The following is a 16,906-nucleotide window of genomic DNA, read 5'->3' on the forward strand; positions in this document are numbered from 1 at the left end:
AGTATAGTGCAGAAAAGGTTAGAGAAGCATGTGCCATGCATGTCTACTGGCTGAGTCTTCACAGACTGTGGCCAACTAATGTAAGTTATAGGGCCCTCTGGCTAATGTAGCCAGAGATGAGAATGAGCTGAGAAGATCTGCCTGGGGAGAACCACACCAGCTCACTATGAGCAGTCATCTAATCTCCTGCACCGGGTGAAAGCAGAGTGGAAAATCCAGGCCTTAGCTGTTTACAAAGGGTAACATTTAATTATTTGATTGAATTCACAACATACTTAAAATTTGGATATTGGACATTCTGCACTCATACATAATATAATCAAAAGGCTTCCTATTGGAAGAAAGTAGCTATGATAAAAGTCATTATGAAGCGCTCGAGCTCATTCTATTTTTCCTATGTCAAAATATTTGATCTTGTATTAGGTTCTCTCTGCTTTCACTGACAAAGAACAAGCAGCATATGCAAAAGCAGGTGCTGTTGCAGAGGAAGTTCTGGCAGCAATCCGTACTGTAATAGCTTTTGGAGGACAGGAAAAAGAAATTAAAAGGTAAGAGCAATATTTGCTTTCATCAGTGGATTTTAAAGTCCTTGTTTCAGATAGTTTGAAGTTTTCTAGTATCTTTGTTGTTGAAAGTCTTGTTTTCTGCATTTTTAGGTAATGGAAGATTGTCTGTTAGAGACTATTACAAGGTTCACTATGTCTTGAAAGACAATTAGTTATTTTTTTAGAAAAAGTCAAAATAAGTTGATTTGTTGTCTCTGCTTTAGAGGGTATACAAACTACTTCACATATCACACTGTGAGAACTTTAGACAAAAAAAAGATCCCTCTCACGAAAAGAGATAACAATATCCTTGGTACTCTGATTACTCAGTAGCTGTGAATGTACTAACAAATAATATCTCTATTTCCACTACTGTAAAACATAATTGTTGTGATATATTTTAACCTTTTATCTTAAGTGGTTCACTATCAAAATTCACTGACCTTCGGTTTATTTAAGGAACTTGAATGCAAATCCCTGACCTGCAATGCCCTTTTATTTCTACATACCTGGTTGACTGATGTTGGCCTTTTTAGGAGTTACCTTAGGTTACCCTGTTCCAGGATTACTTGTATAGTCTTTGGGTTAGGTATTTTATATATCCTGATGTACTTTGTGAGCATTCTTGTCCTAACTCATCCGCACAGTTTTTGGTGCCGTGTGCCGTGGTACAAGTGTAAGTCTATTTTGAACTTCTTTCTTTCTTCCAGATACCATAAAAATTTAGAAGATGCTAAAAGGATTGGAATAAGAAAGGCGATTACAGCAAATATTTCTATGGGTGCTGCTTTCTTATTGATATATGCATCCTATGCACTGGCCTTTTGGTATGGAACTACTTTGGTCTTAACTGATGATTACACTATTGGCAAGGTTCTGACGGTAAGTATTAAGGAGTAAATTCTCAATACTAGTGAGAAAAGCATGTTAAATTATGTAATGAGAACTTATTTGATTTTAATGAGAGTTATGGGCCAAAATTGGCAAAGTAGAATCCCTTCTGAACAAAAAGATTCTCACCACAGAAGTCTACATGTTTCCACAGCATCTCAAAATCTATATGAACCTAAAATAAAACATATATTATTTTCCACTGTTCTTATGTATTTTCTGACTTTCTTAAGATCAGACTGATATAGAAACAATTCAATCCAAAGCTGAAGTACAATACCCTTCCTAGTTGCTATTTGCTTTCAGATTTATGGGTCTGAATATATTTTCAGCATGCAGAAACAAATACCTTTTTTTAACAGTCGTATGGTCTAAATAGATAATTTTTTTATGTTTTGCTCTATGAGAACTTGGAATCACTTCTCAGTGTTTTTAGAAATTGAGGGGGATAAAAATATACTTGTGACTAGGAAATATATAAAAAACCCATTATTCATAAGTCGTAACTTAAATTCTTCTCTTGATGTGGCAACCATTCTAATTTTCTATGAGATATCAAATTAATACGGTAAGAAGAATAACTTTGTTAACCATAACAAAAGCCCAGACAGGTGACCATATGCATATATTTATTTATTTTTTAAACTATCTGTTTTCTTTTGTTTATGAATCACTGAAGTTCATGAAAAATGTCTCTGATATGTGGTTTTGGCTTTTTGGAACCTTTTATGCAGGTTGGCATCTAGAACACTCAATGAGGTTCATGAACTTGTGTGTAATTTATTCTGTTAAAAGAATTTGCAATTTCAGTTGTCTGTGTTGTAGTTCATTGAATGGTGGTTTTGTAACAGGGATGGGAGGGTGTGGCCTTATCATGTGTTAAATGTGTGAGTAGCCCCTGTTCAAGACAGTGGGTGTCATGGACTTTGCTCTGACTTACTGTGGCTGTTACAAGCTCTGAGCAGCATCATTTAATTGCCTTCTTTTTTTTTTTTATACTAGCTGAAAGCAATAAACTATGCTACTCTGAGAAAACAGTTTATTTGTTCTTTTTCTCTTTCTTTTTTGCTTGCACTCCCTCTCATTGAAGCAGAGGGATCCCTTATTACTTTGTGATGGAGAAGCTGGATTTGTATCTCTCTATTTCACTGTAACTTTGAAAGCAGAGTGATAGTGCTTTGCATATCTGTCTTTGTTTCCCTGGAAGATATGTAATATACTTTCCAGTCTTTGGAATGTCTTTGGCCTAAGAATGAATTAATACAATAAAATCCCGAGACATCAAGTGAAAGTCTACATTTTTTGGCATAGATTTTACAAGTCTCAATCACCTTTTCACTTCTTCTCAGTATGTTTGCAGCATCAACATTGTGCATGAGCTCAGTTCTCAGCTGACTCTTAAAAAGCCCTTTTCTTAACGTTATTCTCTGATTTCAGTTTTTCTGTAATTCTAGATTCCTTAAACTTCTCTTAACAGGCATGGAGCCTCCTGACGCAAAGATATTTAAAGTAAATCAATAAATGTAATTCTCTGGTTAATAAGAATGAATATATGTCACTGTAAATATTTCTTTCAGGTCTTTTTCTCTGTATTGATTGGAGCTTTCAGTATTGGACAGACTGCTCCAAGCATAGAGGCATTTGCTAGTGCAAGAGGAGCTGCCTATGTGATCTTTAATATAATAGACAATGTGAGTATCCTTGCCCTTCTTATTATTTCAAAACTTCTTTTGAAGATAAGAGACCTTTCTTTTTAAAGACAGGCACTATTTATGGAAATGAAATTAATAAGATTAAATAACTGTGTAAAATAAGCAGAAATATAAAGATAAAACCAGATAGAATGTGTAATTATTAGTCAGTTCCTCTTTGTCTTTTAGAATTATCAGTCCTTGCTTCAAAGGTAAAAGTATTGGATCTCTGAATCACTTGGTTTCAAAGGGTATCCTCTAATGTTTTTATCATGAAGGACATGTCTGTGGTGCTGTAATCACATGATTATAGACAATGTAGGTATATGAGCATAGTTTTCATGGTATCAGTGACACCAATGGTAGTGTGAGTGCCAGCAAATCAAGAAAACACAACCTGGTAAACTGGATATGTACCTCAACTGCCAAGAGATTCTAAAATCAGGGAAGCTGTGATTTTGCTAGCTAATGAAGCTCTATGAAATGCAATTGCATGTTTTGGATTATTGTTGAGGTATACTTCAAGTTCTAGACCCACCCTGGATGGAAACAAACTCACTGATAATTAAGAAATCTGCTTCTGAGTAATGATCAGCAGATCAATTGTTTCTCAGACAAATTGTTTCAGCAGAAAGGCCAAAGCTATAAGTGAACAGCTCATTAGAGATGATGTACTCAGGTTAATCATCAGGCAGTGAAATGAATCTCAGATTATGGCTAGCTGTGAGTACAGTCTTAAGGACATTTGCTAAATTCACACAAAAGCTTAATGGAAAAATTCTAAAAGTATTCTTGCATAAGCCTATCATCGATGCAGCAACGAGGGAGCAAAACATCATGCAATATTTTTCTTTCAGAAATCTCAACTAAATTACTTAAAACCCACATTTAATGTCTCTGAAGAGTAATGGTGCACTCCAAGACTTCTTTATGAAAAAAAATGGGGGGGGTGTTGTATTTTGTTTTGCACAGGAACCTCAAATTGACAGTTACTCAGAGGCGGGTTACAAACCGGACTACATTAAAGGAAACTTGGAATTCGAAAATGTTTACTTCAATTATCCATCCAGACCAGATGTTGAGGTATGTAAATGACACTTTATATATATTAGAGTTAAACATATAGATGATTTGTTGGGAAAAAAATCATTAAGAAGTGACATAAATCAAATTTTGTTGAAAATATAACAATTCCAAGTTGATTCTCTAATGTATATAAAACTACCTTACCATCACAGTGATTTTAGCTAGATATATTTACACCTTAGCCAAACATGTCAAGTTTTCTGAGTAACTTTCTGTCTAAAGCTATAGTAAGCGTGGCTATGCAAAAAACCATAAATATGTATTTCTATCAGAACCTAAACTTACACCCTAACCCAGCTGTTTGTGTATTGTAATAATAATGAGATCGTGGGTTTCAGAGTACTTGCAATGCAGCTCTCTGATGACTGTGTGTGAGAAAGCAGATCCAGCAAGGACTTGCTATACATGGAATAGAGATCAGAATCTGTATTTGTCTGTCTAGACAGAGAATAAGTTTGCTTTTTGAAGCACTGTCATAAATCCATAGTTTGATTCAGTGGAGATGGGAGACATTTCAATGATTTCTGAAAATGTTTTCATGGGCAGTGTCTTTGCACTATGTAATTATTTCCTTCCTTACCTTGAAGGAAAATCACTGGCCATGATAAAACAATCTTTCTTACTTTTGATAGGCAGGAAGAAAAGACACAGAGCTTTTAACGATGACTTTTACATAGCTTCCCTGTAGTTCGCATGGTGCATTAGAAAGAATGTGAGGCAACAGAATACAGGAATATTGCATCATATTGCATTTCTATACTATATTTTAGTTTAGGTAGTAATGTTATTATTATTTTGTCATATGAACTGGTTCATGAGAGAGGTAATTGTGAAGTGTGTTGTATAACACCTTGATATTGGACCAACTGTGATGTAAATGTAAGAAAATTAAGCTGAAATCTTGTTATCCAAAATTTAAACCCACGTTTACAAATTTTATTTTGTACCAGATTCTGCTACAAATACAAAGGGTATTTTATTGTAGTCTTTATATTTTCATCAAATTTACATTGATATTTCTACATACTGTTATGTTTTTGATTCCCTTTCCTATATGCACAGATACTGAAGGGCTTGAATCTCAAGATTAGTTCTGGCCAGACAGTGGCTCTGGTTGGCAGCAGTGGCTGTGGGAAAAGTACAACTGTTCAGCTCATCCAGAGATTTTATGATCCCAAGGAAGGCACGGTAAGATACCTCAAGTGAGCTGACTGCTCTGTATGTCACACTTGTTGAAAGCCTAGTTCTGGCCTCACTCACCTTGTTCCAATGATATGGTGAAGTCTTCCTAAAAAGGCATGTTGCCAGCATGGAAAGAGAGGTTCCTTGGTCAAAACACTCAGTAAACAATTTTTGTCTGCTTCCTTATGATTAGGTTACCATTGATGGGCAGGATATTAAGACCTTGAATGTCAGATATCTGCGGGAGATTATCGGTGTGGTGAATCAGGAGCCCGTGCTCTTTGCTACCACTATTGCAGAAAATATTCGTTATGGCCGTGAGGACGTCACCATGGAAGAGATTGAAAAAGCTACCAAGGAAGCCAATGCTTATGACTTCATCATGAAGCTGCCCAATGTAAGCAGACCAGTTCTCCTGCTGAACCAATTTCTTCTAAACCCTCTTGTGCCAAATAGTTCCTTAGGAGGAACGCTTGTTAAGAGAGGAAGCTATCCTTGGAGCTGTGAATATGCAAAGCTATGCAGAGGTTCTCGAAACTTTTGAGAAAAATGTTAATTTTATATCTTCAGGTCGTGATTTGGCAGGTATTTGAAGAACTATTAGAATTCCAGGAACACAAATGATTAGGCGGGTTTATCCAAGTATGTGTTTATTCCTGTAAAGTAAGGAGGAGATGCTACTGGGGTTACTGACACTGGTGATTCTTTTCTTCACACTGCATGTCTTTGCTGGGAGTACTGTGGCACTGAGTGTTTTGAATGCGTGTGGTTGTCTTGTAGAAGTTTGAAACCGTGGTTGGAGAAAGAGGGGCACAGCTGAGTGGAGGCCAGAAACAAAGAATAGCAATTGCCCGAGCTCTGGTTCGCAATCCTAAAATTCTTCTGCTTGATGAGGCAACATCAGCTTTGGATACTGAGAGTGAATCAGTTGTGCAGGCAGCACTGGACAAGGTCAGTAGTGTTTGAAAATGAAGCAGGTAAGCAGGAGCCTAATATTTACTTTTTTCTCTGACTTTTGTTGAAAATAGAGACACATAAAACAAGAAAGGTAAACTTTGATTTGGCACATATTCACTGTAAGGAGAATTTTTGAGATCCTGCAAGTATTATAGAGAGCAATCTTATTTCAAGTGAGAAGATGGAATCATATTTTCTGCATTATTAAGCTTAAATCAACATTTTCTTGGTGTAAATACCATCCTCTGCTATTATCTGTCTTAATGACATGCATATTATTGTCAGTCACCTGCTTAATTAACTTATGAAGTCTAACAGACAAAATAAGCATTACCAGCATGTCATAATTGTTTGTAGCAGTGACTTGGCTTGAAATACTCCAAGGAAACACTTGCTTCAGTTAACATGAATTCTTCTAGGTGCTTCTTTTGTTCTTAGTGTAGAACTGTCTTGATAATGGACAGCTCATCCATCGTGCAACTCATGAGTCTCTATATTTACCTTACAAATTTGTATCCTTGTGAACCTTTGCAGAAGACCTAGGGACTCATAGAATCATAGAGTGGGTTGGGTTGGAAAGCATCTTTAAAGATTATCTAGTCTCCACATGGAACAGGGACACGGTCCACTAGATCAGGTTGCTCAGAACACCAGCCAAGCTGGTCTTGAACACTTCTAGTGTTCACGACGCTGGGCAACCTGTTCCAGTGTCTCACCACCCTCATTGTAAAAATTTTTTTCCTTATAACTGATCAAAATCTACATCTACCCTCTTTCATTTTAAAACCATTGTCCTTTGTCCTGTTACTACAGGCCCTGGTAAAAATCTCTCACCTGGTGGTCATAATGGTGGTCACCCTTTAGGTACTGAAAGGCTTCAATGAGGTCTCCCGGGAGCCTTCTTTTCTCCAGGCTGAACCCCAGCTCTCTTAGCCTGTGTGCATAGGAGAGGTCTGTTAGCTCTCTCGTAGTTTTTGTGGTCTTCCTCAGAACTCACAGTATTCCAGGTGGGATCTCAACAGAGGAGGGTAAAGAGGGAGAATCTCCTCCCTCAATCTGCTGGCCACACCTCTTTAGATGCAGCCCAAGTTACAGTTGGCTTTCTGGACTGCAAGCACACATTGTCAACTCACGTCCAGTTTTTCATCCACTACTATTCCAAAGCCTTTCTCTGCAGAGCTGCTCTCAATCCATCTGTATTGATGTTGAGGATTGCCTTGACCCAGGTGCAGGGCCTTTCACCTGGCCTTGTTGAACTTCATGGGTTCACATGGCTTCACTCCTCAAGCTTGCTGGAGACCTGAATGCTATCCCCTCCCTCACATGAATAAGGTGCACCTCTCAGTTTGATGTCATTTGTAAATTTACTCTGTGCACTCAATCCCATTTATCTATGCCAATGAGGAAGATATTAAATAGTATGGGTGCCAGTATGGACTCCTGAGAGACGTCACTGAGGATGAACTGCATTTGTTTTCCAACAAAATTCCACTGCTTGGGATCATTACTTTGATTAGTTAAGCTAAAATTTGCTTGATCACTTTCATACAGCCTCATGATTAAAATGGCAAGCTCTGACATTTGAAACATTAGGTGTAATATATTTATAAATATCCAAAGATAGGTAGATAGTTGAACTAATTTTACATGAAATAGTAGGAGGTTTTATTTTCACTGTAGCTACTTGAGTTAACAATGGCTTAGAGCTTAAAACACTGAATTTTTTAAAATATGAGTGTGAAGTATTCTCTAATGCTTCTGTGTATAAATTATTTTCCATTAATTTTAAGGTTTAAATTGAGAACTATGGGCTTAAATATAAAACCTTCTAGCTTTTTTAAAATTTTAAGGTTTGTAACATTCTAAAATTTTAAATATTGAGAATTTTGTTTAGATATTTGTGATCGAAATTGTAGGATGTACGTGTGCCACGGTGAAAGATTGTCTGCTTCATTTTCAGGGTAAAGATTATATTTCTGCTTTAAGGTACTCTTTGAAATATGCTTTTAAATCTTTCTGGCAAGTTATATTTTCTGTGAACTCTTTCAGTGTTTCCTTTAGGTCTTATTCAACTCTAGTATGCAGAGGAACACTTTTTGAATTTACTTAGAAACGCTCATATTAAACTTTGCTATTTCTAGGCAAGGGAAGGACGCACCACGGTTGTAGTGGCTCATCGGCTGTCCACAGTCCGAAATGCAGATCATATAGCTGTGTTTGAAGGTGGAGTTGTTGCAGAGCAAGGAAATCACGTTACACTGCTTGAGAGGAAGGGAATCTACTACAAACTTGTTAACATGCAGGTACTGTTCTTGCTAGCTGTTGCTTTGTTTTGGTTTTTGTTTTCCTCACTCACAGTCATTGTATGCTATCAGAAGTATGAGGAATTCTGCAGAATTTGTTAGCAGCCAAAAAAAAAAGTGCTTTGAAAGGCAAACAGTAATTGGAGAGAGGAGACCACTAGTCTTGATACAATACCTATTAAACCCAGGATAGTACATTTTTAATCCTCTTGGTATTTAAACCTGAAAGATTATTTTATTTTTTCTTTTTATGCAGATAATGTAGAGCAGACTACAGTAGGTTGCTATTCCATTTCTTGTTCTTAGCCTATGATAATAGGTAAAATAGAGTAGCTGATACTCAAGGAATAGAGCAGGCATATTTTAAACTGTTTGTTTATATTCCTTCATATTGAATTTTTTTCTAAAGAAAAAAATGTGGAGGAATAGAAGAAAAAGAAAAATAATCCAGCTATGCCAAGTGTGAAAATATGTTTTGAAGTTATGTAGACAGAAAAAAAGGGATTAGAAATTATAATAAATATCAGAAATGTATTAATTATTAAGTAAAGACCAAAATACTTTGATATTTACATCCCAATATCCCATGTGGCCATTAGGTTACAGCAGAGCTTCACTTTGTTTTACTGCATAACCACCATGTCCAATAAAGAAACTGAAACTGCCTCCTCAATATGTCAGATGGAAAAGAGAAAACCAGACCAATTAAAATATTTCTTCATAAAATATAAGAATTCATTTGGTCACCTTAGATGAAAAGTAACTTTGTATCCAAGCAAATGTGATTATGGGAAAAATGAGGAAATATAAAATGGAAAGAAAATTTAAAAACAAACAAACAAACAAAAACAAAAATGGAAAGCAAGAAAAAAGTTATTTTTATTAGTAGTGGAAAGAGCAGGAAAAAATAATAACTTTCTGGAAAAAATGAACACAAGTTGAAGGCAACTTTGACTCCAGTTACTATTAAATACCTTAGGGGTGGGGAAAGATTTATTTGTTCTGTCAAAGAGACTGGCAAAACTAACACCAAAAGTAGGGCTCTTTTCCAGACTGCTCACGTTTTTCAGTCAAAATCTCTTTTTGACCTGTTTCATCCTGAACTTTCATATTCCATTTAAAATCAAGAATTGCGAAGAGTGTTCTGTTGTAAAGAGGGTTCATTTTTTATCTCTTCATGAATAAATAGTGTATACCCTGAGAACCCAAGATGAGTGCAAATGGTTTACCCTCAATTTAAAATTCTGTTAGTAGTTAATTCATAAAAAGAAAGAGCAGCCACTTTCACTCCCCTGCCGTCCCCTTAGTATAAGTATTTTCTTGAGAGGTGAAATACCCATATGAATAAAGCTCTGAAGACAGAGACCTACTAAAATATAATACAGATTTTCATGTCTCCTTTAAAGCATTATATGTTGTTTCCCCCATATCTCTTTCAACTGAAACGAAGTTACTTTTACTTTGATTACCTTACAATTTTGAAAGTAATATATGCATAATTAATCTTAGCATCACATTCTTCCCACTTTTAGGCAATAGAAGCTGAAGTTCCCTCGTCAGGAAAAGATGAGAATGCACTAAGTGTCCAAAAACGTGAATCTGAACCAGAATTTGAAGAATCCCTATCAAGAGGATTGAGAAGACGATCAACTCGGAGAAGCATGAAAAAGCCAGGAGAGCAAGATGATGGCCCTGATGAGAAAAAAAGTTCACCTGTAAGTATCTTTGCAGAGATGTTAGTCAATTTGATTCCTTTGAAAGATGTATGTTAAATTCATTCTCCTGCTCAAAAAAAAATACAAGAAGAAGGAGGCATTTGATAGGGGTGAAAAAACCATGAGAATTTTTAAATTCTAAATAGCGTTCAACTGTTAATATTCATAGCTTGTTGTTTTATTCTCAACGTGAATGGTAATACAAATAAAATGGGACTTTAAAAGTCTGCAACAAGGTTGATGGGTTTATTATTGAAAATCAATTAAGTTTAAAAGAAATATACTTATGTATATTTGCATAACATACTGACATAGTCTATACGGGTTAAACATTCATTTTTGGGTCAGCAACAGAGCATTTGGCCCAACATACAACTCTTACAATAAAACTTGCAACCCGCCCCCAAATATGATTGCATTCATATTTACAGTGATTACTTTGCTGTTATAAATGCTTAGTAAACAGTTACTTCAATTAATCTAGTCATGGATTACACACAGCAATATGCCCAGAATTAATAGTTCAGTCACTATTGACCAATACCAAGAGTATTCACCAACAAAAATTATATAAATAAACTAATATACAATGACAAGAGCTGTAGATGTAGCTTAACAGCTCTTTCTTCCTTGTATTAGAATAATAAAAAGAAATGTACAATCAGCTTTTTGCAGTTTTGTACGTTTATCCATGTTATTAAAAGGTATACATTTTTACTTCCTCTGAGTAGATTCTGAGAGGAGGAAATTAACTATTAATCTCTCTTTTTCTCCCTATTTCTCCAAATGCGTTCATGCTTGTCCTAACAGAATTTCCATTTTTTAGGAGGAAGAATTACCTCCAGCTTCATTTTTGAAAGTTATGAAGTTGAACAAAACTGAATGGCCATACTTTGTAGCTGGAACCTTATGTGCAGTTATCAATGGAGCTTTACAACCTGGATTTGCGATCATATTTTCTGAAATTATAGGGGTAAGTTGGAGTAAAATATGCAAAAACTATATTTACACAAAATTTGTTTCTAATAAAATTAGGTTTAAAGCAATCACTGCCTAATGAAGTTGAGGAGTGGATGAAGCACTATTGCAAATATCTGGAAAATTATATGAAATTTACAAAATCCTAAAAATCTTGCTATAACCTGAATTTTGCTTGCTATACTTGTAATCATATGTAACATATGCTCAAATTTTATACAAATGCAAATGACTACCAAACTTAGTTATTGAGAAAATGGGAGTATTTTAGATTGTTAGTTGATTTTAAAAAATGTTGTTTTAAATATTGTTCTTACAGGTTTTTTCAGAAACGGACAAGGACATTTTAAGACAACAGAGTAACTTATATTCACTGCTGTTTTTAGTGCTTGGGATAATTTCCTTTTTTACTTTCTTTTTTCAGGTATGTTTTATTATTTTTACTTTATTATAATTGTTCATCATGTTTTAGAAATCAGTTCTGAAATATACTAAAAATTTGCATCTTCATAATACACATCTCCAACTCAAACCAGAACCTGTATTTATGGTTCTAGATGTGTCTTGTGCTGAAACCTTTTTGACCTAGAGCTTCTCATGTGTTAGAGACCTTCCAACCTATTCAGACCTCTTAACTTCAGAACTTGCCCTCTTAATCACCAGTCAAACACATCTCACCTAAGAACCAACCCCTCCAGCCATTACCACTCCCTTCTCACCCTCAAGCCTTCCTGCTTGAATCTGTTAGTGATTGAAAATCTACCAGTCTCTTGCCTTAGTTCTCCAGTTTTTTAGCTCCCTAAGCCTTTTCCTGTTCAAGCCTTACCTCATGGGAGTCTCCAAAAGATTCCCAGGCCCAATTCATCAGGCAACATTATTGTGCTGATATTCAGCTCCTCCTGCTGAAATACTAATGGTTTTAACTGCTACAGCAGTGCCACATAAAAAATTAAAAATAAAAGTAATCATAATTTCATGTACAGTCTGGTTTATAATGTCTGAATATGTTTGTATAGTTTTATCTGTTAAATGAACCTACACAGTGAAATAGGAAGGTGCACTTGGGACAGCAGTATAAACAGTCTTGCAAAAACCTTCTGATTTATTTATGGGATTGTCTTGCAAGAAGGCCTTGAGTACAGAAGACTGAGTTGTATATGGCTATGATAAGTTTGCTCAGTTTATAAATGTTCAGACAATGTTTTAAATATGAGTGATGTGTTTGACTTCAGTGAATCCAGATTGCCCTACTATTGTTGACTTAAAATGAATGGCCTAAATGCTACTTCTTTAAATCTGACTTAGGTCAATTCATACAAATGAAGTCAAAGGGTTGATTTTCCTTGAAGCATGGTGGTGAAATATTCCTATGCTGCCTGTATTATTTTCAGAAAGAATATTTGAATGTCTGTTCTGTGAGCCTGCTAGAATTTATGCATATTAAACGTGGTTTTGTATGTGCTTTGTGCAAACAGGACTGCAAGATTTTGTACTTTGACGTTATAGAGACGATGTATCTAAAACATTTATTGAATAAACACAAACACTGTAATAGTATGCTAAGCATTGTATCTTTTCTGAAATAGGGTTTCACATTTGGCAAATCTGGAGAAATTCTTACAATGAGGCTTTGATTCATGGCATTTAAAGCAATGCTTAGACAGGTAAAGATAATAAATATTTTGAACTTCGGGGTTTTAAAAACAATTAATTGTAATTAAATGCAATTGTTTTTATAATAATGTAATAATGGTAATTTAATAATTAATAGAAATAATAATAATAATTAATAGAAATGCAACACAGCTTACATTGTAACTCTTATTTCAAATATCTGATTTAAAGTGTGGTATGTATAGACATGTTTTTGTTTATAAATTGGAAGTCTCTGTCAAGGAGCCCCCAAATCCATAATTTTTGTTTGTTAACACAATAATAAGATTGCATATTGAAATCTAAAGCCACTTTCAGAGAATTAAAATATAAATATTTCATAATGTTTTAAAGTAATTCATGTTGGTATCTAAGACAGCCTTAATTTTGCATGATTTCAGGATCAGTATTTTAGACTTTGAAATATGCAATAGAATAGTTATGGGGTTTTATTCTTGCTCATAAAGCTACATGTAGACACAGAATTTGATTCATGTCAATATGACTATTTGCAATGCGACAGAAAACTCTTGTAGTCTGCAAAACTATGACTTACAGATCAGCCATACTCCAAATCTAATGAAACAGCAATCTTTCAATTGAGCCTTGAGGTCAGAAATGCCAGTAACACTTTACCAGGACTTAATTCAATGCACATTACAGATGACATTTTAAATCAGATACTGGGTCACATGGTGAATAAATTATAAACTGTGTACCTGACCCCAACAATTAATGAAGGAATTAAACTTAATTAAATATGCAGAACTGAGGCACGGCCACATACACAGTCTTCTGACACTGAACCCAGTTGTATTAGGTAGACCTTAGATTTACTTTGCAGTTTATATGAAATGTCCAAACACTGCTCTTAAACATAATGTTTCTTATTGTAGGATATGGGCTGGTTTGATAATCCAAAAAATAGCACTGGAGCACTAACTACAAGACTTGCTAATGATGCTTCACAAGTGAAAGGAGTAAGTAAAATTTTGGTTTGGTATTTTTCATATTTGGTTTAGCATATAGCAAAGTTGCAGCTTGGGTGTGACTGGTTGATAATAGCCTCAACTTTGACAACTAAAATTTACTATAATGCAATAGTTGGTAGAGAATGCAGAGAGAATGCATTATAACAGTAATGATAATATACGTTTACAAAAAAATTTCCAAGTAAACCTTTTCTAAAGTTTACTATTGTGCTGTATTGTGATCTTCATTATTAAACAAATCTATTGGGAATCTCTTATCTAAGAAATCCGTTTAAAGAGGTTTTATTCACCTAAAGACATGCATCTAAATTTGTTCTGCTTAGGACCACCTGCTACTTTTCTGATGACACAGATTCCTTAATAAAAAAAAAATAAACTTGCAAGCAATAGGCTTTCTTTCCTCTCTTACTTTTTGGAGTTTCTTTAAAAATACATTGTGGATTTTCAGGGGTCTGTAATACCTAGCCAAGGTACACTGAATGGAATTATTCGTGTATGCTTAAGTAAATTTTTACTTCTCCAAGAAGTTATGAGGTGGGTTTTTTCTGAACTGAAGAATTCTGAAGTATCTTTGGCTTTATTTCTATTGGAGAAGTTAAACATTTAATTTTCTTTTTCATTGGGCTTTGTGTGATGACTTATAAAGTAAGTGTATGATCTACAAAATATGACTGATTTTAATGTGAAGATGTACATGTGAATATGTATGGAGGTTAAAGTTTGTTCAGCTTGAAGAGCAGAATTTAGAAATTGTGGTGTACATTTAAGTAATCAGCACATGGGAAAAGAAGAAATAAATGTGATCTAGGTATTTTTATACAAAAGCATTGAAAAAATAGCAAAGCTGAGTTAAGACTTTTTAAATAGTGCCTTGAGAATCAGGAATATTGTGGGTGAAAATGCTTTTCTTATTTAAATCACAGTTACTTTAGTAAGAAATGCCTTTTTTCTTCTTCCAGGCAACTGGTGTCAGACTAGCATTAATTGCCCAAAACATAGCCAACCTGGGGACTGGAATTATTTTATCATTAATATATGGCTGGCAGCTGACCCTGCTACTTTTAGCTGTTGTGCCCATCATTGCAGTGGCAGGAGTGATTGAAGTGAGGATGTTGGCTGGGCATGCTAAGAAAGACAAAAAAGAGCTGGAAGCTGCAGGAAAGGTGGGTTTAGAGAAATTTATCTATTTCTGTATAATATATACAGTCATGTTTACCAAAGTATTGTTACTGGATGTATTACTTCCAAATACAGAACAATTCATAATATATAACTTCCACAGACAGCCTAAACTCCATGTAGTTACACTAGTAGACCTACAGAGCATCACACCTCTTCAATAATAATTGAAGAATTATGTTATTAACCAATATATATATTTATAGCTGATAAATCCCTGGATGTGCTAAACGCTATTTAGGCACATTCTTTTCTCATTCCTATTCTGATCATCTTTGTTTTCCTTTATTTTGCAACACTCTTCATTTTGACATTATTTTTCGTTGTTTTTTTTCCCTGTCATCCCTTTTTGGCATGTCATCTGTCTTATGTTTATTATATTGCTCTTTTTTTTCCACCTCCTTCGTCTTATTGGTGTTTGCAGGGATAATATGTATATACCCACTGGTTTCTGAGTCTGTTTGCCATTCCTTTCTTTCTTGAGTGGAAGAGAAAGATGAGAACTGAAAAGTAAGAAGGCTAGGCTCTTGTTTAACAAATTAAATGAAGGCATTTAATGTCACTTCAGTCCAAAAATTCTTTTGGGACAGAACAACTATTTCATCACTTCCCAGATAATTGCTTTCTGCAAGGTAAAACTTTTCTAAAATCTCTTCCTATGTCCTACTTAAACTGAGAGGAAAATCATTTATCTAAGATGATGCACATAAGGAATAGTACTAATATTCAGATTTGGTGTTCAAATATATGTGTCTGCACGTGTTCTAGCAGTGTAATGTCGTCTCGTAGTTACTTAGGTGCCATAGAGTTGGGTGGCCTCCAGTTGTCATTTCAGAAGGGCCTGGGTCTACTCTGTGCTCTATGTTGTATCTGCCATGCTTTACCCAAATGTTTTGAGTATCCTAGACCATCTCCAAGGGCACACGTCACTTGCATGTAGGCAACTAGATTAGAGTCCTTCCCACTCCAATCAATGATTTTGGAGAAGCAGACTGAGTAGGCACACCGTGCATAGACAGATGAATTGCTTTCTGGTTATGTTGAATAGGTATCCATTGACCCTCCCAGTAACTCCTGTTTACTAAATGAGGTTTATTTCCTTCCTTCCATCATGTCTGTAGATAAAGTTGCTGAAAAACATTTTTGTCCCTCCACAGGAAATTGTGCAGAATGATCTTTCCACGGGCTTTTTCATACAAGCCAAAGAATGCAATTCCTTTCCTTCCAACTGACTACATTTCTTCTGCTTCTCCTCTCTAATGGCTGAATATTTATGTCATGTAGTTTTGTTGTAAGATATGGCAGAAAAAAATTGACAATTCTTAGAATAGGCACTAAAGACTTTTTAATGCCGCAGATTGCAAAGAATTACCACAGGTGTTACAAATATTTATGACATTTTTACAAAACTTAAAAAAATATTTACTTTTCATAGAAATGTATAAGTTTCCCCTCTCAAGGCCACCTAAGCAAGGACTGGAATACCAGAATGTTATTAAATTTTCATTTTTTTAAAAAAAATTTGCATTCTGCAAAGGACTGCCAAACTTAAGTTAATGAAAACCTTACTTTATGAACTTTATTAGACTCAAACTATGATGCATTAAATGTATATTTCAGCAAAATATGTTAAAGCCCTCAAGGTCTTCATCATCTTTGTTGCCTTTCTCTGGACATGGTCCAGCACTTCAATGTCCTTCTTGAAGTGAGGGGCCCAAAACTGAACTGAGTACT

General features: G+C 35.1%; 1 protein-coding gene across 1 annotated transcript in view; it reads left to right on the top strand.

Moving 5' to 3' along the window:
* ABCB1 (ATP binding cassette subfamily B member 1) overlaps positions 1-16,906 on the top strand; it is a 50,388-nt gene that overhangs the window by 22,937 nt on the left and 10,545 nt on the right. The window contains 14 exon segments of the mRNA XM_018075595.3: positions 424-548; positions 1,256-1,427; positions 3,014-3,127; positions 4,100-4,210; positions 5,276-5,401; positions 5,589-5,792; positions 6,176-6,346; positions 8,494-8,655; positions 10,188-10,370; positions 11,197-11,343; positions 11,668-11,772; positions 12,935-13,012; positions 13,898-13,981; positions 14,953-15,156. Of these exon segments, the coding sequence (XP_017931084.3) occupies positions 424-548; positions 1,256-1,427; positions 3,014-3,127; positions 4,100-4,210; positions 5,276-5,401; positions 5,589-5,792; positions 6,176-6,346; positions 8,494-8,655; positions 10,188-10,370; positions 11,197-11,343; positions 11,668-11,772; positions 12,935-13,012; positions 13,898-13,981; positions 14,953-15,156 (1,986 nt within the window).

This window comes from Manacus vitellinus, unplaced genomic scaffold (genome assembly GCF_001715985.3).
Source record: "Manacus vitellinus isolate BGI_N305 unplaced genomic scaffold, ASM171598v3 scaffold_3_pilon, whole genome shotgun sequence".
NCBI classification, from domain to species: Eukaryota; Metazoa; Chordata; class Aves; order Passeriformes; family Pipridae; genus Manacus; species Manacus vitellinus.